The 25269-nt window shown below is 33.0% G+C and overlaps 1 protein-coding gene across 1 annotated transcript; it reads left to right on the forward strand.

Moving 5' to 3' along the window:
• The first annotated feature begins 18507 nt into the window (after positions 1–18507).
• LOC127261164 (ascorbate transporter, chloroplastic-like) lies at positions 18508–25033 on the forward strand. Its single transcript, XM_051289392.1, has 11 exons — positions 18508–18771; positions 19753–20366; positions 20561–20668; positions 21261–21416; positions 22026–22241; positions 22594–22803; positions 22989–23126; positions 23283–23384; positions 23468–23533; positions 24019–24103; positions 24582–25033. The coding sequence occupies exons 1-11, from the start codon at positions 18717–18719 to the stop codon at positions 24677–24679; spliced, it is 1848 nt and encodes a 615-aa protein (XP_051145349.1). The 5' UTR covers positions 18508–18716; the 3' UTR covers positions 24680–25033.
• Positions 25034–25269: the final 236 nt, after the last annotated feature.

Raw genomic sequence — 25269 nt, forward strand, 5'->3', positions numbered from 1 at the left:
TCCAGATACCAATTGAGTAGGAGAATAACAGTGATAACTTTTCAGCCTTATTTTCACGAAGGTTGCTGCATGTAGTATGGAATGTCCCCAACATGATACGAGAAGTTTAGACCTCATTAACAATGGTCTAACAATTAATTACAATATTTTGATAAAGGGATTCAGTGAGGCCATTTCGCGTATGTACATGGGGAACAAGATGTTCCATAGTAATCCCAATTGACATACAGTAATCATTAAATGTATATGATGAATACTCTCCAGCATTATTTAGACGTATTTTCTTTATCGGGTGATCTGGAAATTGTGCTTGCAATTTAATTATTTGTGCAATTAGTCTAGCAAAAGCTAGATTACGAGTAGATAATAAACATACGTGTGACCATCACGTTGACGCATCAATTAGTACCATAAAATATTTGAAGGGTCCACACGGTGGATCTATTGGTCCACAAATATCACCCTGAAATCTTTCTAGAAAAGTTGGGGATTCAAATCCAACCTTTGTTGGAGATGGCCTGATTATTAACTTCCCTTGGGAACAGACAGCACAAGCAAATTCATTCAGACTCAAAATATTTTTCTTTTTCAATAGGTGGCCATTTTAATTTTCAACAATTCGCCTCAACATTACATTGCCAGGATGCCCAAGTTGATCGTGCCAAGTTTTAAATTCACTAGTAGTCATTTGGTCTATTAGGTAATATGTTTCAATGGCACTAACATTTGAATAATACAAGCCGAAAGAAAATGATGACAATTTTTTTTCCCAATTCTTTTGCCATTCATAATCTGAGTTATCAGGAGATATTCATTTTATGCCTCATTCAATGTTTCAATGTGATACCCATTTTTTCGAATATCACTGAAGTTCAGTAAATTCCTTCGAGCTTTGCTCGAGAACAGGGTATTTTCAATTGCCATTTTTGTCCCTTTAGGAAGAAATATTGTAGCATTTCTGAGCTTTCAATTACTTTCAATGCACCACTGATAGTAACAATAGTGGTCTTTCCCAAATTTAGATGGGAGAAATAACTTTTGTTTTTCAGAATGTTGTGAGTTGTAGCACTGTCAATAAGGCATATATTGTCATCGGATCCAAAATATTTGACATCCATATCATTGCAACAAGATAGAAATAATAAAAGACATGTATTAGTAACATAATCAAAATAGACTTATATTATAGGGGGTAATACAAAAAGGAGCGCAGAAAGCATTAAAATAACAAAAAAGAGATATAACAACATTTCATCATTTAACATCATCAGCTATGTCAAGCAGATCATCGGCATCCAGGATCGTGATATTTTCATTCATCATATCATCAAATGTGTCATCTTGGGCAGCGTGATTTGTTTCACGGGCAATTCTTCCCTGTCGTTCTTTTGAGGCTCGATACAGTTCAACTAAGTGACTAGCTCTGCGACAAACATAGGCCCAATGGCCTTTGATTCCACACCGGGTGTATTCCTTGTCATTATTTCTGTTTTTCCCGGTGTTGAACCTTGTTGAGGTCTATACGGCCTTCTGTAATTATAATGCCGATTTGGCACATATCGGGTCCTGTTTTGATAATTATTATGACCGTATGCGTTTGTCCGGCCCCGTCCGCGATTATGATTTCGATCGCGATCAATTTGTTGATTTTTGACCTGCCCATGACCACGCACCGGATTTTCCGGCTGTATAAATTTTCTCCATCATATCAGATTTAGATATATTTTCACCACAGTGACGCATCTGTGATGTTATTTTAAACATGACAGAATTATATTCTTGGACTATTTTAAAGTCCTGAAACCATAGGATTTGCCATTCACTTCGTGCCCTTGGCAACAAAGTCAGCCTCAAGTAATCGTATCTTTCTTTTAATCTTTCACACAATTCAAGTGGGGATTCCAACATCATATATTGCATTTCCAGTGCCTCATCGATGTGATGGAACAAAAAGATCATGGCCTTTGCACGATCTTGGCTCGAGAAATTTTTATCCCGGGCAATGGTATTTTCCAAGCACATTGATGCCTAATGCATTTTAACATCGCTAGCCCAAGCCATATAGTTTTGGCCAAAAACGAGAAGACAGACAAATTCCTATTTGACAAGGTTAGACATAATAAATAGAGAAAATATAAAATATTACCTTGCAAAAATTAAAATATATAATCGTGCTGATAACGTGTTGTGATATTATTATAGGATTAACGAATAGAAATATTAAGGGTAAACTATTTTTTTAGTTTCGTAACTGGATCCCCTATCATTTTAGTCCCGTAAGTGGAGTCTGTCGCAAACTAGTCCCAAAGTGAAAAAAATTTAATGTTTTAGTCCTCCGGTGCCGGAGACGCCCGCCAGGTCAGTGACACCTAGCGGACACGTGGATTTTATTTTTTATTTTTATTTTTTTAATTTTTTTTTAAAATTTATTTTTTTTTATTTTATTTTTTTTTTATTTTTTTATTTGGTCCAATAAAAAAATTAAAAAAAATTAAAAAAATTAAAAAAAATAAAAAAATAAAATTCACGTGTCGGTCAGGTGTCGCTGACCTAGCGGGACACCTGGCAGACACGTGGCTTCCAGCGAACCACGCGGGCGTCTCCGGCGCCGGACGACTAAAACAACGAAAATTTTCCACTTATGGGACTAGTTTGCGACAGGCTCCACTTACGGGACTAAAATGATAAGGGGGTCCAGTTACGGGACTAAAAAAATAGTTTACCCAAATATTAATTATTTCTACCGTTAACCACTATTTTATATATTGTATATATTATGTATAAAAGTAAGTATATATATATAAATGTGCATGTGTACAGGAGTGTGTATATTGTGTGTGTGCATTGGTATATATATATATAATATAATACTAGATATTTATTGTGTTATAGATATGAGTGATTAATGCAAGAGAGAGGACATGCAGTGATAGAGAGAGAGAAGATGAAAATGGGCATCATATCATTCACTCAACTCATATTTAAAAGATAAATTATACAGGTGTACACTTGTATTTGTACATCTCGTAACTAGTAAAAGTATCCACGATGCAGTAAAAGTATCCACGATTCACCAACGTTGAGTACAGGTGTACTGTACGTGTACATCTCGTAACAAAGATAAATTATATTGGGCAAACACGTATACTATATTGGATACATTTCACTACACACCAAGCACGTATTGAAATTAGCATATTGTTACATTTAAAATAGCACATTAGTAGTTTAGCATATATTTACATTATAAATAGCAAATGATTACACTGTAACGAGCATATTTCACTACACAACAAGCACATTGCAAAATTAACATATTATTACATTTAAAATAACACATTATTAATTTAACTATGTTTACATTATATATAACAAATGGTTATACTATTATTACATTTAAAATAACACATTATTAATTTAACTATGTTTACATTATATATAACAAATGGTTATACTATAACAAAAATATTTCACCACACAACAAACACACTGCATAATTAACATATTATTACATTTAAAATAACACATTATTAGTTTCACATATATTTATATTATAGCTAACAAACGATTACATTATACCGAGCATATATCACCACACAACAAGCACTCGACAAATTAGCATATTATTATATTTAAATTAGCATATGTTTACATTGTAGATAGCAAACAATTCCTCTATAACAAACACATTTCACCACATAATAAACACATTGCAAAATTAGCATATTATTATATTTAAAATTACACATTATTAAATTAGCACATATTTACATTATAGATAATAAACGATTGCACTATAACGAGCATATTTGCTACGCAACAAATAAATTGCTAAATTAGCATATTGTTATTACTTAAAATAGTGCAATGAAATATTATACAAAATATATTGTTATTTATATTAAATTAATTAGTTAAATTTCAAGAGTCAATGAGAGAAGAGATTGCATTATCATTTCCTTATTACGAAATAAAATATAAAATTATAATTATATTCTTTAACAATGATTTCAATCATTGAATTAATTATTAATTCTACAAATTAGAGCTAATCAGTATAGTGCTAATTAGCCCTAATCAGCAGGCTTACTGAAGCTTTAATTTTATACATAACCTATAAATTACTTGAAACACCACATGCATAATAAATGTAACGTGGTCTAAATAAACACAATATTCATCCCCAATTATATAGAGACGTACAATATACAATCAAAAGATTATTAATTGATTGTGTTTTATTTAGTACAATAACCTAAATTATCATCTACATCACTATACTTTTTAATTAGAATAATTTTTTTATATAATGTAAATATTTGTTTTAAATAAGAAAATAGGTACAAGAAGAGATAAATTCATATTGAAATAATAAATAGTATTTACTGAAATTACTAAAGATTAAAAGATGCTTTTGATTTGTTTTTTTATTTTATACTTATTTCATAGTGTAATACTTGTCTACATCAAATATTTGGACATGTGAAGATTTATATAGTTATTATACATATGTTTTGTTAGTTGTGTATATGTTAGATAAATGCATATCATTTTCTTAATTGTGCATGTGTACGTTGGCATGAAATACTGCTACTCAATAAAACTATCATATTTTTCTATTTCTATGTATAAACGATACTCTTTTTATTTATATTAGTATTCATGCTCATATTTATATCTAGATTATTTTATATATATTTATATTAGTATTCACACTCATATTTATATCTAGATTATTTTATATTTATTCAATATTTGTATCATTCTTTCTGATGATACTCACCCCGTCACAGGTTTTATTATATTTACATTAATATTTACAACCATATGTGTAACATCTTCAGTTGGTTTATACTGGAAATGCTATTGTCACTGTGCATAATGAGATCGTCACCTCTTATTTCGGATAACATCTCAAGTAGTCCTCCTAGTTTTCTTGAAATTTTATTACACAAGCTCTTAACCTAACTTTCATAATACGGATAGTTCTTTCTTATTGGCCATCAGTCATTAGATAGAATGTAGTATTTATATGAAATTGAGTACCAAAAGCTTTTGTAATTTTTGCTAAAATTGAGATTGAAAATGTGTATCACAATCTCATATGATTACCTCAGGAATGTCGTGTCGTTTAACCACATTATGAATATATAATTTGGCCAATTTTTGCATAATCAGGTCATATGTACTAGGATGAGTACTGTCGATTGGTAAATCTATCAACAATCACCCAAATTACATATGGTCCTTACTCCACTCTTGGAAGTCTTTTCAGAAGATCCATTGCAATAAAATCTCATTTTCAGAGTGGAACTTCCAAAGATTGTAGCAACCCTATTGGTCTATGGTGTTCTGACGTAAATCTTGATATATTTTAATCCCCCTGGATGCACTGAATAGGGTGTATTATGAGCTTCACTCATAATTTGCTCTTTCAAATCACTTCGGTGATTTGGAATACACTACCTCTCATAGAATCGAAGACTCCTATCTAGAGCAATATTAAAATTTTGAGTATGACCGTACTGAACTTTTATAGTTAACTCGACCATCTTATTATCTTTCATTTGAGCCGTTCTAATATGATCATAAATTTCAAGAGCAACTTGCATCATTTGCAAATATTCTCAAGTCATACCTTGTCAAAGTACATTAATTTTCATCCATGCGAAATCTTAGCACAGTTCATCGGAAACCGATATGAAACCCAATTTATCCCTTGATTTTCAACTTAAGGTATCAACTACGATGCTTGTTTTGCCTTCACGATATGAAATTTCAAGGTCATAATCCTTCACCAATTCCAACAATTTTTTTATTTTAATTTTTTTTTAGTGAAGATATATTTCAAACTCTGACGGACATTAAACATTCCAATGGTAAAGCCAAGATTGGTGCTGAAATTTAACCGATGTTTCAATTCTACAAAGGATGACTCACACTCACGATCCCAATTAATTCTTGCATCATTTTCAACAAATTAAATAATGACTTTGCAACCTTTGAAAAATCATGAATGAATTTTCAATAATACCCTACAAAACCTAAAAACTTTTTAACTCTGATTAATTGATAGGTCTTGGCTAATCCGAAATCGGTGCCACTTTAGAATGATCCAATGAGATACCCTTTCCAGAAACAATATGCCCCAAGAGAGTAACTATTCTCAAACAAAACTCGCATTTGGATAACTTAACATATAACTTTCTCGTACACAATGTATTTAATATTACATGCAAATATTTTGCATATGTCTTTTTATTTGAGAAATATAACAAGATATTAGCCATAAATACCGCCATAAATTGATCGAGATATGGTTGAAAAACTCTATTGATCAACCCCATAAAGGCAGTTGGAGCATTACTTAATCCAAAGGACATAAATGTAAACCCATAATGCCCACATCTAGTATGAAATTTTGTCTTAGGAATATCATACTTTGCAATTCTTAGCTCATGATATCCAAATCTCAAGTCAATCTTAGAGAATATACTTGTGCCTCTTAATTGATCAAATAGATCATCAATCCTCGAAAGAGTATATTTGTTCTTCATCTTGATTTCATTTAGTTCATGGTAGTCAATACGTAACCTCAAACTTCCATATTTTTTTCACAAATAGATTTAGAGCTCCCCATGGAGACGTACTAGGACGAATTTAACTTTTATCTAGTAATTCTCGTAATTGCAACTTAAGCTTAGCGAGTTCTAACGGTGCAATCCAGTACGAAGCCCTTAATATTGGCTCAGCACCTGACACAATATTAACAGTAAAATCCACTTCACGAGCTGGTGGCATATCTGGAATTTCATTGGAAAATACATCGGGAAAATCTCAAACCTTAGGAATATTTTGCAATTGCTACTCCATTTGTGTCAAATCTCTTACCTCACACAAATACACTAGATACCCTTTATGAACAAATGATTGAAATGATAGAGATGAAATCACATGCTCACCCCTTGTTCCAACCAATGAAATTGATCTATTTTGACAATCAAATTGAGCTTGATATGAAACTAACCAATCCATCCCCAATATCACATCCAACTCGGATAGCTTGATACTCAACATATTAGTGGCAAAATCTACTCTCCCGATACTAAACAATATTTGTATATAAAGTTCTTGGCACTCTAGTACTTTTTCTTAAATAAGTAAAATTTCTACAACCATTTCTACTGATGAATTCAGACTCAATCTTCTAACTAAATGGTTAGATATAAACAAGAAGGGCGCACCCGAATCAAACAACACAAGAGCAAGAAAACTGCAAATAAGAAATCTACTTGTTAAAACCTCATGTGGATGATAATCAACCTTTGTTTGGATAAAAACATTTATTCTACCATACTGGTAAGATCCTCTACCTAGATGCCTAGATTACGAACGTGAATGACTTTGATAACCTCACAAGGGTGGTCCTAATCCTCTCCCACCTGACTGTAGAGACGGTTGTTGTCATGGCCTAAATCACAGTTCTAGAAACTCCCTTGCAGTCACTACGCTTGGGCATAACTTGGAGATATGACCACTATCACAACACTTACAATATGTCAATGAAATTTTATCACAATGGGTACCTGAATGAACTGCTCTACAAAGCTGACAAACAACCATTGGTTATTGAGACTTGTCTTGATTTGGTTCATTAATCGAAATCCCCTTAGACGATGGCCCAGGTCTGAACATTTGCCACCATTTTTTTTATCTTTTAGCTCGTCATCTACCTTAGTTTTTCCCTCATCTTGAAACTGATGTTGATAACTCATTTCCTTTTCACTGTCTTTTTTCCAGATTTATGCTTCTAATAAAATCGAGCAGCCGCTCGTAAGCCTCATACAATTAACTGATATCCAACACAGCTAAAGCTTCTTGAATTATTCACTGCAATTCATCTACAAAATGGTCAATCATATCTCTCTCACAGGAATAGTAGTCAGGAACATACATCTCCAGTTCATTGAACTTTACAAAATAATCCTCAACTAACATCCAGCCCTACTTCAAGTCCAATAGTTCTTGCGTCTTTGCTTTTAGAACATGTGATGGTATAAAACTAGCCTTTAGTTCTGCTTCGAAATCATCCCAAGTCATATCCATTTAGTCTACACCCGCAAATTCCTCACCTAACCACCATCGATTTGCTTGGCCTTCCAAGAAATAGGCCCCAGTATTAGCTCGTTGATATGGTGGAACTAAAGTTGGAAAACAAACAAACAGTTCGTGAACTTAGTTCGGTTACGCTTGTTTGACCTCGTTCAGAGCTCATTTGTTAAGTTAAACGAGCCGAACTCAAACAAAAATTTCAGCTCGAATCTCTTAACGAACGAGCATGAGCCGAGCTCGAGTTCTTAACAAGCCAACCCCAAACATGACAAACTCAGCGCGGTTTGGCTCGTTTACAGCTCTGGGTGGAACCTAAGCAACCCAAAATATCTTTTCTATCTTCTCAACTCAAAACTTAAGAACTCTAGGCTCTACTAAATCCGAATATGTTGGTGGATTATGCCATGTCACAACATAAATAAAACTCATCTGTTGAGACATCATTGCAGCCATAAACTTTCGGAAGAAATCCTGACTAGGTTCCTCCATCGGTACATGCGCACAGGATATTATGACTCATCATACGAAGGATTTATCTTTAGGCTTCAAATAGCCCTAGGTAAACTACCAACTTGAAAATTTGGCATACTGCCCTAGACTTCGTTGATTCAACATCAACTCAGCAACCCAACTAAAATAATTATAACAATCAAAACATAAAAACATATAACATGAATGCACGCACAAAACCCAAACCTCACCAAACCAATTCAATAGTTGTATTATCATTATTATTTTCAAAGCCCCTTTTAATTCAAAGAGCCAAAATCTTAAAAAGTTATGCTATGATACCAACTTGTAACATCCTCAATTGACTCATACTATAAATGCTACTGCCATAGTGCATTATGAGGTCGTCACCTCCTACTTCGGACTCTACAATACAGTGTTAATGCTAAAATTAACTATAAAAACATCTTATTATTTCAAACAAGCTGGTTTATGAATATTATGAAAAAACGCTCCTAAATATTAGATTTTTCCATTTAGAAATTTATATATAATACATAAGATGCAAGTTCACTCACTCAACCCATCCTTCTATATCCCGAGACGTCCCATATCCCGTAGGTTCCATTCATTTTTTTTAAAAGAAGTTTAGAATTAAATTCAATTTGAGAACTAACATAAAATATATTATGCCATAATTTAAAATAAAGTCTAATCTCCGGAATTCACAAAGTAAATGTCACGCTATGTCAATAGAGAAATAATGCAACAATATTGTTGAACTCGACAAACCATGCATACATATATATATATGTCTAAGTGAACAGTTAGAAAGACCTTGGCCTCATAAAGATAGGCTTCCTAACCTAGGCCCCAAAATAATACGCTTACTAAACTTTCATCAATAAATAGTCGAAAAATTCTTAGCTCAAACAAAGAACATGATTAACCCATAAGAATATAACGGTCATCCGGTCACTTTCATATACCAACCATACGACCCCCATAATCAATACATGGATAGCCGACTTTGTCGCCCTTAAGCACAAGATGCCCCATATTCTGGGATAGCGAAGACAAGACCCTCCTATCTAGCCCTACCTCATGTAATGTAGTAGAATCTGTGCAACATAGAATCACCCAAGAGAAACCCGAAAACTCTACTCCTCCTTGCGCGTCCTAACAAGAGCATGTTTGGAGTTTGATATTTGATCCTAAAGTACCAGTAGACCTCACCAGTGATTAATCCAATGGGTGAAACAACACCTAACACGAATGATTAGACTAAATAATCTATACTACAATGGGTCTAATCCCTGAATAACTGTGAGACTAAGTAGTTCAATTGTCCGACTACTATCGTTGAAGTATTACGGTACATTTGGGTCAAATATCCTAACCTCAAATGATGCCCTCGTCTAGCACTACCGCACACGGTGACTAAAGAATATATCCAATAAACCGTGCAATATGTGTGTAGCATGTGAAATGAGTGAGTTTACCGAAAATAGCTAGTGAAACAACTCACCTATCTTCTTTTTTAAGAAAATTTACCAACACGATCAAATACGTATATCAAATATCATAAAATATGAAGTCTCACAAATGCATACGTACACACATGTATAGATATATACATGCATTTATAAAATTATCAACATAATATCACAATAACCTCATAATCAGAATCGCATACACATGCATACTAAATTTCTTAAAATTAGATTTGATTCTCTACTGTTTACCTCTTTGTCGACACTCCTTGAATCTTGCAATTTCATCCAAATCGCCCTCAACGTACACCTGTCTCATTATTTACTTAAATCAGATAAGCTATATACTTACTCATAGGAGCTATCTGCTTATTCAAAAGTTAATTTCTCTAACTAGCTTGCTATGTTTCAAACCTTTTCATTTTGTATAATACTAAATTCTAGCTATAAAATCCTCATACATCATAAAAACTTATATTACCCGATTAATAGATAAAAATTCTTAAAATAATGAACAGACAGGCAGGTGTAACAAATTTCCGTTTTTAATTCCGCTTGGATCGATACGAAATTCTTAGGATATAGCGTTAGGACTATAAATAAGCTATTAGCTAAAGATATTTAATCGATTAAATAGCTAAATAACCAATTATGAATTTTTTAAGGATTTCTAATTTAATCCACTTATATCCAAATTCATATAAAAAATTATAATTCAACTATACCCACAGTAAAAATACCGTATCAAAGTCAAAATTAAAATTGGACGGTCAATTTTTTTTCTTTGTTTCTTCCTCATCCTCCATGTTTCTTTCCTTCTCGTGGACGTTGTTACTGCTTTCGTAAATGCATTTTTTTTCTTATATATATAATTATATTATTATTATCCTTATCACCATTGATCATTATCTATATTATTATTATATTATTAAATTATATATATTATATTTTATATCTATCTTCATTGATATTTATCTTTTTACAATCTATTTAAATATAATCGATATACAAAATAAGAATAAAATTCATTCAATAATATTAATTTCTTATTCTCATCAATATTATCAAAATATTTATTTGATATAATAATATTATTTTATACACTTTAAAATTAAAGAATTACAATATGTATAATGTAAAGCCAATTTCTAAACCAAATTAAGCAAGAATATGATGTAATATGTAACATAAGAATTTTGAATGCGTACGTTTATGTGTTTCTAAGGTGATCTGGCCTCTTCTTGGGCCATTGCGTCGGCCTCTTGTCATCAAAACAATGTTGTCTTCCACCTTTTGTTTTGTGAAATGGACCCTGATATTGATATCATTTCCTCATCATTCTTATGAAGATTGTTTTTGAATTTCCTCTTGGACATTGCTGGCCCAATCTTGTTCTTTTTGTCAAGAGAAGTCAATTCATAATTCAGTTAGTCTTCGTCGACCTTTGTTGGATCTCCGGGTTCTTTAATGGTGTTCTTCCCAATAAGTTTCTGGACCCTCAGATTCCAAGTCTTCAAGTCCTCACCGGTGACTTTTGGGACTGCCGCAAGCTGAGCAGCTTTCTTTGGGTTGTCGGCTTCCTTTCTAGTGGTATTTTTTGCAGTTTGTTCGATAAACCCTTATTTAAGTTTATTTTATATTTTCAAAATATTTGTATTACTTGCATTTTTGTGCAAAAACTATGATAATATCTAATTTATGACATACCTTATTTCCATATTTCTCTTTATATGATCCAATTATCCTTAAATTAGTTATACTAGTTTTATATCTAAACGAACTTCAGGAAAAAATTGCTCAAATATAGTGAGTGGATGAAGGCATATAGATCAGCAAACTCTCTAAGGCTATTTGTTTTTCGCTTTAGTCCCAAAGGCAATGAACTTCACCAATCCAAGCAAACCATGTGTACTCGAAGCCAAGTCATACCTCAGTGATGGCGAATTTCATGACACAGTTTCCATTCTGTTCAGGCCCACGATGAAGGTATACGCTACCCTGAGTGATGTCTTTCCCTCAAAACACAACATGTTGCACGACCTTTGTTGTCAGGAGGAATAATAGAAAGGTGTGCGCAAAGTTGGGAGTTCCGGTAGTTTCAATTGTTTCAACCACTAAAGGTGTGTTTATTTGTAGGGTTTTAGTTTTGAATAGTAAAATTTTGAATTGAAATAGTTGTTTGATGTGATAAAAATATGATTTATGTAATATTTTGAATATAAAATTAATTTTATTATGTAATATAATAAATGAAAAAGTATTTTATTTGATATGTTTTAGGGGTAAAAAATTTTAAAATATTAAAATCAAAGGCAAGATCTCGGCTGCGGATCCTGTGCTAATCCGGCCAAGTCAGCATGGTGTTGATTTGACTGGATCAGCATATGTTATATACATAACCAACATATATTTATACATAGTACAATATATGTTGAGTTATAATATAACATATATTGAACTATAATATAACATATATTATATTATAAATATGTTGAGTTAGTATAACTATATGTTGATTACCTATATAAGCTATGTTGATTCGGTCAAATCAACACCATGCTGACTTGACCGGATCAGCAGCCGATTCATGCCTTTTTTTTCCAAATGAAGCCTTATTATTTAAAATAAATAAAGCACTTAAATCCTAAAACAAACAAAACAGCCTTACGATGTCCTAACACGGATCAATGTATTATTACAACAAATGCCAATAAAAAACTCAAATCACTAATTAATAATTATTACCAAATAACCAAACGTTAATTAAAGACTGCAGATCTTGTGATGATCCGGCCAAGTCAGCATGGTGCTGATTTGACCAGATCGGCATATGCTATAAAGGTGAATAACATATATTTATACATATCTCAACATATATTGAGTTATAATATAATATATATTGTATTATAGATATATTAAGATATACATAAATATATATTGATCACCCCTATGCCATACCCCAAGATCTCACAAGTAAACACACCCTAAATTGCCTAACTGGCCAACTACTCGAACTGCTTCTCAACTATAAATCAACCACCTAACTGCCACCCTTGGACTCTATAAAACCAGTCAGATTCTATTCTTTTAGATATGCTAGGTACTCAACTATAAATCAACCACCTAACTACCACTCTTGGACTCTATTATACCGGCCAGATTCTATTCTTTTAGATATGCTAGGTACAGTAATTTACATTCATTTTAGCATCTCTTCAGAGCTCAAACTATAAGGATCCATGAATTAATAAAACAAAGTATTTTTACTATGACAACCATAATTATATAATATAATTTTCAAATTTTTGGTCATTTGATTTTATTGAGCATAGGTACTATATTCTTATTAGAACCGTTGATGACAGAATTATACGTGATGTAATTTGGCTTGTAAAAATGGCTAAATTAGTACAATATGATGGATTGTGACAACTATATTACTGGTTCAACTCTTACATATTTTTAGTTAAGTCTATTTTACAGGAGTTCTCAAAGAGAGTTTTCTCAACTAATGTGAATTGAACACTATAGCATTCAAATAAGATATATATTAATGGTTTTCTTGGTTGACATGATTATTCTACATTATTGTCGACGCATAGTGATGTAAATAATAACTTAGTTTATTGTATTATATAAAACACAATCAATGATATTTTATTGTATATTCTTATGTTTAGATATAATCGTGAGAGCTGAACAGAAAAATATGTCAACAAAGCCTTTGACTTTATCACCCATAAAACATAATATCTTTTCAATCGAGAACCACCACTATAACATATTTATGTTATGGACACAAATCAAAATCTGGTAGAGTTTATATAAGTCTTGAACAACCACCACCACGACCATTTATGTTGCCTTCATCTCACCCTTGCAAGTGGTCATATGTCCCTGAAAGATAGGAAAAGGGGGCGGGATTATAACCTCTTTTGTCATCAAATTGGACTTGCACATGGGATTGTGTCGAAAAAGAAGGCCCTGAAGGCTGTGGTGATACATTTATGGGTATATTGTAGTTAGAAGGGAAGATAGTATGGCTCGCGACAGCTATGTCGGGAAAATTTTGAATGGTTTGTTGTCGCATTGATTGTTGTTGTGTAGCGACCAATGTAGCGAAGTTGGGACTATTTTGAATCTCTCGATACCGGTTTTTAATTTGGGCAATAAGGTTTTAGAACCAGGAAATGCACTCCCTGACCTTATTACCGTCAAGGCTCTCGATGGACACTTGTTCCCACCAGTCTTTAGGGCGAGTCCCATTGATCTTATCAAGATGTTTCATCTTTTCAGTTAACTGGTCTTTCATTCCCAAGACCTCATCGGTATGTTGCTTAAGTTTCTCAATATGCTCTCGGTAATGCTCCTCGATGAGTAAGGAATCTCCGATGATTGGCTGGTTGGGATTTCTAAATCTTTCCAAAATAGACTCCATTGTGGGATGGGAAAAAGAGTATGAATTGTTCGTAGACGAGAACATAGTGATCCCAACGTCAATACCACATGCAATATTAAGCTCGCTAGCCTTTTTCTATAAGCCAACCTGACGTTTTGAAAATGAAACATATAGTTTTTGCTTATTCTCAAAACGTTGGATAGGAATTCTTTGGCGGCCATGAAATTGTATGCCTGCCATTTTATAAATGAAAAAATATATATTATGACAGTTATACAAAATAAAAGAAGTGATATGAAAATTGCAAGAAATTGAATTAGAATTTAATTTCTCATGACCATTAGGATATTTAAGTGGCAATTTATTTGTAGTAGATTTTTTTAATCAACAAACAACAATTAATAGTATTTAATTATTTATACTTTTTTCTTTAAATGTCATCTTCTACCTGTCCCACCTACTTATTTATTATTTTTTGAAAAAAAAATTAATAATTAGTCCATTTGAGAAAAAAATAAAAAATAAAAACTAAACAAATTTTGGTCCCTTATTGAAAACACTAGCGTAAAAAATGATATGGAGGTAACAAAGTCTGATGTGATATCTAATATGGACTAAGCATGACCGTGATTACCAAAACACTACTATGTATGAGTAATCAGGAATAAACTAACCAAATGCACATGTTTGTGTTCCAAACAACACAAGCCATGTACGATAAAATGGCCACATTCGTAATCAGGTCTAACACGGCCTTATTACTTTGAAACACAAGAGTATTTATTGGGACATGGCTTATTTATGGTTGTATTGAAATATGGCCATGTTGTATCATAACACGGCCGTGTTTATAACATAAACAAGGTGCAGTAAATGGTCATTTTGCAATACAACCATATTTGTCTATTATATGGGTGTATTTTGTCATTTATTCAATTTTTTGCCATGTTTGACTAAGCAAACATGGTCATATTTCAATATGACCGTTTATGCTATTAGCACGTTTGTATTAAAAATACAACACGCCTATGTTTCCATACGGCCGTGAATAAGCCATTTCTCAATATGCATGCCTGTAATTCAGAGTAACATAGCCGTGTTTAGACACAATTACAAATTCAATTGTTTTATCGTACCTGGGCTTTCTTTTTTTTTTTTGGAATATGAGCATGTGTTTTTGGTGCTGAATACTCCTATATGGTCGTGTTTAGTTTAACACGACTGTGTTCAGTTCAAATTAGATGCCACATCAGACCCTATTACGTCCACGTTAAAGTTTGTTGTTAGTTTTTAAATGTCGGATCAAAAGTGATTAAAATTATTAATGGGAAAAATTGTAAAAAATGTCTCGTATTTAGGTTCAATTATCATTTTCGGACACTTTTTTTTCCTACTTTCGCATTTTAGGACAGTATGTGTACTCCGGACATGATTTTTACCCTCTGACACCGAAAAACGCACGTGACAATCATGTACGCCTACGTGGTATTGCCGGTGCAAATGTGGACTTCGTCGGTGGTGTGCTATCGACTGCATGGACATCGGAGGAGTGATGTGGAATTTCAATTTATTTAAAAAATATAAAAAATTCAATTTGGCCCGATTGGACCAAATTGCAAATAACATATTTGCGATTTGGTGTAATTGGACCAAATTGAAATTTAAACCCTAGATCCATGAGAGACAATCTCAATTCCTTTTATTCGAACCCGTAAACAAAGCCCTAGTTTAATCTCCTCCCCAACATCGATCTCCCCCACCTCCGTTTCGATTCCACAGTTGGCCTACCTTTGTTTCCACCGCCGACGTTGGACCGCACAGCATGACGCACAAATACTCCACCTCGTGGGTGAGTGGGGTGGAATCGGTGAGAAAAACTCCATTATTTTGGGAGTACGGTAGGGCGATGACTACAAAATTAGGTATGATTTTTTCTCTATGTTTAGGGTTTGATATTCTTTTTGTCGAATCGAAAAGAAAGTATGTGGGTTTGTGTTCCGCTCTACTAGTAATTAATCGCATAACATGTGATCTTTTTTGTGGTGTTCGATTTATAGAAATCATGCCTAGTTGTGTTCTCATTTTTCTGAACTAATTACTTAGCTATTGTGGTTCCAATTTGATGTTTGACAATTCTTTTTCGCTCTGAATCTTAGGTGTTGGACCACCCCAGCAAATCGACAATAACTCTATAGAGTTAAAAATGCTTTTAACACTATAAAAAAATAATATATTTGTAACGGAATTCCGTCCCTAAAGTTCACGTAGCTAACGTAATTCCATTACTAATTCCGTCTCTAATGTCATTAGTAACGTAAAAAGTAGATTTAGAGACAAAAAAGTTTTGTTACCAAAATGATTTTTTCTTGTAGTGTAAACTATAAAAATTATGCAAAATGATATGTTGTTTATATAATTGTATTTTTTTTTATAGAAGTTTATAATTTATTTTACTTTTTATTAATTATATTTTAAAAAATAAATAAATTATATAGTATAAAAATATATTCCCTCCGTCTCATTGGTGTCATTTTTCTATTTTGTTCGTCCCAAAACAATGTTATAATTTTCTGATTTAATAATTATACTACCTACCTAACATAATAAATACCCTTCTAACTTACACTATATTACACAAATATCATTACTTTTATATTACACAATACTAATAGGATAATTTCGTCTTTTTTACTACAACTCATTATAATGCTAATATTCAAAAATTTATATGCAAAAACTTAACAACCACCTTGCACCGGGACTGGGGAGTAGTATTTTTTTTAAATTTGGTAATTTATATTTTTAAATTTTAATTTAAAAATAATATATAAATTAAAAATAAAATTACAATTCATTGTTAAATTATTTATATTTATATAATTTATTATAAAATTTTATAAATTATAATATTTAATAATTTTAACCTTTTAATATAATTAAAATTTAATATTTTTAAATTTGATATATGAATTTTAATTTACGCATAATATATAAAATAATAATAAAAATACAAAAATATTAAAATTTAACTAAAATATAAAATAATTATTTTTACATTATATATAATTTATTATTATTATTATATTTATTAATAAAATAAAATTTTAATTTTAATTAAAAATATTTCTGTATTTAAAAAAAAAAAACACTTTTTAGTTTGAAACTATTTTTCTTTTGGACAAATCAATACAAATAAGTATAAATTATATTTATTTTTTGTTAAATTGAAGTCAAAATAAGTATAATATATATATATATATATATTTTAAGCCAAGAGCCTTTCGCAACGTTAATGCTGAATAGATTTCGTTCCGAATACAGACCCGCATCAGTTCGACGGCGGGCAAAAATTGACCCGACACGACCCAATATAAAATAATTGGATTTGGATTAAAGATTTTAATTCGATTATATATATATATGGGTTGATACGAACCCGCCACGATAATAATAAACATGTCGGGTTAAGGTCGAGGTTCTCAACTCGAATCCGATACGACAACCCGATTATAATATATTAATATTAATTAATATATTTATTATATATATAAAATAATCATAATTTAATAATTTTTTCATAAATTAATTTAAACTAAGTTAAATTTTAAATAATTCAACATAATTTATGCTAAAAAAACCAATAAAAATTAACATAACATGACAAAAAAACAAAAAATTATTTAATTTGAATCAAGAAATTAAACTTATTATTATGTATATGGGTCAACATGACCCGAACCCGACACAATAATAAACAGGTTAACACGAACCTGATACGATAATAAACAGATTATGTTAGAATTGAATAATTTAACCAATTTAAAGAATTCAACCCGATACAAATATGACACGAATCGACGATTGCCGGGTCTAATAAGTTCCCACCCACTTCCCACTACGTTGGCCACGAGGGGCTCTTTCGTAAATTCAGTCTCGAACTTGAAATTGAATACTCACGTGCCTTTGAAATCCAGAACCATGACGTGCCACGTGTCGATTTCTCAGCCCCTCTCATATTCCGCTCTTTCTTGAAAGAAAATGGAAAAATTATATTGTGTAGGTGCTAATTTGGATGAATGAACGAACAAGACAAGCAGATATTATCTATCCACTTTTGGAGATAAATCACACTTTCTAGAGCGATAATCCTAAGCTACAGAAATTGATCTGCGATAATCTGTTTCGCAGTCCTTTTCGTGTGTCGGCGCCTATGGGAGGTTGAATTGATAATTTTTTTGCCGGACGGGGGTTTTCCGGGGGCAATGGCTATCGGTGCGGTGTTTTCTCACCGGAATTTTGGCTCTTACATCGGTTCAGGTATGCCTGTTAAGTTTTGGCTATTGCTATGCAATGTTAGTGCAGTGGTTGGTTGCAGTCTCGAGCGTGGTATGCTTTCGCTGGTGATTTTTGTCTTTTTCTTTAATGGATATTAAATTTCATTTAGAATTAGGTTCGATTGTTGGTTTGCAAAGTTTTTGGCACTCTAGATGTTTTTTGAATTTCTGAGAAAAAATGTGCTAGAGCAGTTAGGGGTGAGTAAGTTGCTTGTGTGTGCTTGTATAATGGGTTTGAAAGCTCAAGGTTCTTACGAATTGCAGGCATCTAAGTTATTTATTTCAGAGATTAACTGAATCAGTTTGTACAATAGAAATTGAATTCTATAATTATTAGAATGATTTGCTAAATTGGAAAAATAGCTAGTATGAAAGAGATTTGTCCTCTATTTACATGTGTTGTGTTTACAATGAATTTCACCCATTGCAAAAACTAACTGAAGTTGAAGAATTGAGACACAAATATGCTTGATTTCATAACACCTTGACGAGAATCATGAATGGAAACTTTGTGGTCATTAACAGTCTAAAATTGCTATGAACGGAGTAAGGAAGACGAAATGTAAGTGTTTCCTTCGTTCTGTCTCTTATTCAGATGAGATTAAATATAGATAGGAAGGGAAATGGGCAGAAGAAGCTACATCTTAAAATCTTTGGGCTAATGAATCTAAAAAATCACTTCAATTTGGGCGGTGTTGCCCCAATGATGTTTAATTATGATGTTGGTTGACTTTCGTAAAAATATACCTTTAAGTTTAAGTTCTTAGATATGACAGTCATTTGCATCATCTAATATGATATTAAAGACGGAAAGTTCGTGTTCGAGTCCCACCACCCTCATTGTGGCTTTTGCACTTAATATGAGCTGTTGGCAGAAGGCCAAAGTATTTGGTTTGTATTTTGTTTTCCATTTGTGATCTTTAAGATTATAACGGATATGTCCTTGATTTCCTTATGATAATAGGATGCGGATATTGTGGAGAAAAAGCAGCAAAAGATCAACCAAGTGGCTTGCAATTTAATGCTGTTTCATTGCGCTATTCAAATAAAAGCATGTCTTGCAGTGCCATATATCACCCGAGGTCAACCTTCCCAGGCACCATGAATCAATTACTGCATCCTGCAATGGATCAAGTGAACAGAGAAATTTCACGATCAATTTCAGTATTGCATTTTAAAGCAGATTCACGTTTCATAATGTCCAACCAAATGGTTGAGAAGCGTAGAGCCATTGCACCAAAGAGAAAAATTAGGGCAATAAATCAATGCAGCCTTTCGTCATTTTACTCTGATGCCAGTTGGATTCAATCAACGAAGTTCGATAAGCTTGGTTTTATTGGTAGCCAAAAATTTCTGTCAAAACATTCAACAGTGACGAGGACTCGAGCTGATTTCAAATCTGAAGAGCATGACATAACTGGTACTGAGTTGCAGCCATTCGTATCATCTCGCGGGGCAAGTGAAGCCACGGTACTTGAAGGAGTTGAGCCAACAAAGCAATGGTGGGAGCAGTTTCCAAAGCGTTGGGTGATGGTGCTTCTATGTTTTGCATCATTTCTGTTGTGCAACATGGATAGGGTAATCCTCATCCTTCATTATAATTTTATTTGATTTTGTGTTTCCGTCTGATGCTTTCCTTACAAGTTTGGTGATTTCCTTGTCTAGAATAGAACATTGCTAATCAGTTTCTGGTGTATGCAAACTCCTGTACTTGCCAAATTAGATTGAACCTCCATTATCTCTTTCAGTTTATATATTTTCTCTCTTTTTAGGTGAATATGAGCATAGCGATACTCCCCATGTCCAAGGAATTCAACTGGAGCAGTGCTACTGTTGGCCTAATTCAATCTTCTTTCTTCTGGGGTTATCTACTGACTCAGGTAGCATGCATGATCTTTTAAAGCGACTCAGCTAGTTCAAGGGGCTTGTGATAAAGTCAAATGAACAGCAAATGTCAAGCATCCCATATATTTATTACTGCTATGATGCTATCCCTATCACTTGTGTATTAAGTTGAGCCATAAATAATTTATAGGTTTGATCTAAGTAAAAAACAAACAAGGCAAGTCTCAATGCATATTTGGCTATTTGCTAATAGCACGTCTACTGTTAGTGAAATCATAAACCAATAGATGTCAGATGCTGAGAGATATGGTATTTGTGCATCAAATATACTATATAGTCTATAATGGAGAGACGAGTGGAGTAGAGTTTCAAAGGAATATAAGTTTTAGAAATAATACATCAGTATGCATTATATCATATCTGTATACACTCTCCTAATTTATTTATTCTTCGAAAGATATGATAAACAAACTGCTATGTGGAATTGGCTTTGTTAATAGATCTATTATTCCTTTAGAAATATTCCGATTTGGATAAATGTTATACAAGCTGAATTGGGTATCACTGAGCCACATTACAGTATTATTGTTTCTGTTGCTAAACTTATACCATTTTTTGTTTGAATAGATTGTTGGAGGCATATGGGCTGATAGAATTGGTGGGAAGCTAGTTCTTGGTTTTGGAGTAGTTTGGTGGTCGCTAGCAACAATTTTGACGCCAATTGCTGCAAAGATTGGGCTTCCTTTCTTACTTATTACGCGAGCCTTTATGGGAATTGGCGAGGTTAGCTGCAAGCATATTTCTGCATAGACTATTTTAGGTTATCCGCTTGTACAAACTCATAACAATAAAATGGGGAAAAGCTTTTATGAGATAAGCACTAACAAAATAAAAATAATACTATCTGAAAGCTGATATAGGGTCCGTTAGTGACTTTGAACTACCTGCACACTCTACCAGCCAGTATTCAATTATGAGTGTTGAACATTGTTGAGTTTTTCTGGTTTGTGCATTGTAACTATTGCTTCTGGACTTATTTTTACTAGGCAAGGCTTTATTTACAAATGTTGACACATAGAGATACAGGAAACTTGTTCACATTGATTTGATATCTAACTACATGCTAAATACTACAGTTTACGATACATCCTACATTTCTGTATTGGTATTTTCTCATAGTAATTTATTTACATTGTACATTACTTATACTATTGAAAATAGACTTTATGTGGAAAAGCCCAAAAATCTACAACATGCATCTATATTCTCACAAGGCTCAGTGGTCAAACTATCTTGATCATTATATGCTTGCCTTATGTTGTTTTCGAAAGACAAAAGGACCTATCTGCTGGAACTTCAATTCATTTGTAATGATGTTTATTTGTATTCCAGGGTGTGGCTATGCCTGCCATGAACAATTTGTTATCAAAATGGGTTCCTGTCTCTGAGAGAAGCCGATCTCTTGCACTAGTTTACAGTGGCATGTATCTTGGTTCAGTTACCGGTCTGGCAGTTTCTCCCATAATGATCCACAAGTTTGGGTGGCCATCTGTTTTTTATTCTTTCGGATCCCTTGGAAGCATCTGGTTTGCACTGTGGTTGAGCAAAGTAAGGCCTTCTTTCTATCATGGTTTGAATAATGAAATCATGTTGGACTTAATAGACTTATTGGCTTCATTTTTGTAGAAGAATATACTAATCTGATAGATCAGATGCTGAAAAAGAATAAGTAAAAAAGAAAAAAGAGGTTCTAAAAGATTGCTTCTGCCTTCCACAGTTATTGACCAAGAAAAGTTTTCTCTTTTAAGTCTTTATTACTGTGCAATCCATCTCAGTTCCATGAAACGGCATTGAGCTAATGTTACTGGTGCACTATGGATACTTGTTTTAGTTGATTTTCATGTATCCTCTAGATTCATTATTCCTATTCTCACTTATATTGACTTATAACAAATTCTAGGCGCACAGTTCACCTAGTGAAGATCCAAATCTAAGTTTGGAAGAAAAGAAGCTGATCATGGGAGGCAGTATATCCAAGGATCCCGTCTCCAGAATTCCATGGAAGAAGATTCTGTCAAAAGCCCCTGTCTGGGCCCTTATTATTTCCCATTTCTGCCATAACTGGGGAACATTTATTCTTCTTACATGGATGCCGACTTATTATAACCAGGTATGCTTAGCAGTTGAATAATTAGGAATTGACAGAGGTTTGGTTTGTTTCATTTTTGTTTCTGTATGCAACTTCATGATTCGAGAGTTCACACTATAATGTGAATATCATTTCGCTTATTTAAGACATTAGTTGATCCTGCTATCTCACTAATTCCTTCCTGTTTATTGTTATTACTTCTACAGGTTTTGAAGTTCAACCTCACTGAATCGGGATTATTCTGTGTGCTTCCATGGCTCACCATGGCTGTGTTTGCGAATATAGGCGGTTGGATTGCTGACACCCTTGTGAGCAGAGGTCTGTCAATTACATCTGTTCGAAAGGCAAGTGTCCTCATTTCTTTATGGGAACCAATATTATTCATTGCTCGTTCATTCATGTATGCCTTCAGTGACTTACCGAGAGCAAAAAATGCCCATGAATGCTTCTAATCCAACTTCTGCTGAGGATAATGACTGCTCAATTATTTATTCCTGCAGATAATGCAATCGATTGGATTCCTTGGCCCTGCTTTTTTCCTAGCGCAGCTTAGTCGTGTGAAAACACCTGCTTTGGCAGTTCTATGCATGGCTTGCAGTCAGGTTTAATCTATTTTCTATAATCTCCAAACAAACTAGTTTTTGTTCTTTCTGCAACATAGTAAACTTTAGTTATGGCTGCACAGGGTTCAGATGCATTCTCGCAGTCTGGCCTATACTCCAATCACCAGGATATTGGCCCTCGTTATTCTGTGAGTTGAATCAACAATTCATTGCTATTTATTTACTTAAATCAAGTGCAAGCTGGAAGCCTGGATGCATAGGCATAAATGTTTGAAACATGTTTAATAAATATTTATTGTTAAAAAAACACCAAACAAACTCGTACATTTTTAATGCAATATATCAAATATTAAATAAATGTACAATGTGATTTTTTGAGAGAGAATAAATTACATAGATGAATAGTGAAAACAACATAGAGAAAACACAACCAAGCAAACCGAAAGTTATTGGATGGCAAAAGGTTGTCAAATAGGACAGTAAAGAGTGGTATAAATCTTTGATTGATACAATTATGTTATAGCTTTTTAAATTAGTTCATTTTAGTTACTCTAAAGGGGCATAAGTTTAATATTTAGTGTGTAAAATGTATGTTCATGTGTTACATGTATAAAAATTTTCGAACACAACTTAATTCATGTAAATGAGTTTCCAACATTTGTACAAATTACAGGGAGTACTCTTGGGACTGTCCAACACAGCCGGTGTACTTGCAGGTGTATTCGGAACAGCTGCAACTGGTTACATTCTCCAGAAAGGTACAACCAAATTTAAGCTTTTCATTATCTCATGTCAACTTGTCAGTATTTATGCATGTAATAAAGTATTCATACTTCTAGCTGGTAATTCATAACGTTTGGTAAATTGTGTGGTTGTATATATATATATGGGTCCTAATGATAGCCACAAGTCTTCTCTCCTTTTCACCCCCTAGGTAACACTAGTTGTCAATATTTCATTCGATTATGTTTAAAATACTGTTTCTGTTATTTTTGAATCAAGTAAGATCAAATTAAGTAAGTTTGTGTTGTATCGTATATATCTATCTTAAGTTATCTGCAGGTAAATTTTGGTACAAATTCATTGTTTATAATAATACTTGTGGTAATCAAGTTTTGAGTAAAAATGACTTCGATGGAGTAAAGTAGAAATTCGATAATTATGACCCATTCACAAGCCTATATTCATGTGAGTGTTTCCGAAGTCATGTTGATAATGCTCGACTTGTACGAACAGGTTCTTGGGACGACGTTTTCAAAGTGGCTGTTGTATTGTACATCGTAGGCACATTAGTGTGGAACTTGTTTTCCACCGGAGAGAAAATTCTTGACTAGATTGATCACGGAAAATTCTTGAGCGACGACAACGGGAAAAAGTGTAGTAAAAACATGCCTGCACTACACTACACTACACTACACTACACTACACACAACAGGTTTGTAAGAATTACGGGAAAAATTTATATCTACATACAACAGGACAGGTGGTGATGAAGCTTAATTTGGCAATGCTGGATTGAACAGGTATGTATGTGTTTATGTTGTTTGTTGGCATATTGGTGCATAAAGCTAAATGCATACTTGATGTGTGTATATGCATGCTGTTGTGATGAGTAACAACATGCTGCTATATGTAGATGTGCATTTATTATTTATTGCATTGCTTGATTTAAGGAGTTTATTACAAAATATGTAACACCTCAAAAACTTTTTACTGGGACTGTTGCATGCCGACACCTTAACAACACGTATGCGCATGCGTATCTCGATGCAAAGATTAAAATATAATAAAAATAAGTACAAACATCTTTTTTTCTTTTTTATGAAAGTAATAAAATATTTTTACCAACACTCACAAATATTTTAAAATATGCAATGTTAGAAGGTCATGGATATTTGATAAAAGTTAATACGTATGATGCATC

This window comes from Andrographis paniculata, unplaced genomic scaffold (assembly GCF_009805555.1).
Source record: "Andrographis paniculata isolate CXL003 unplaced genomic scaffold, ASM980555v1 Contig62END, whole genome shotgun sequence".
In the NCBI taxonomy this organism is placed as follows: Eukaryota; Viridiplantae; Streptophyta; class Magnoliopsida; order Lamiales; family Acanthaceae; genus Andrographis; species Andrographis paniculata.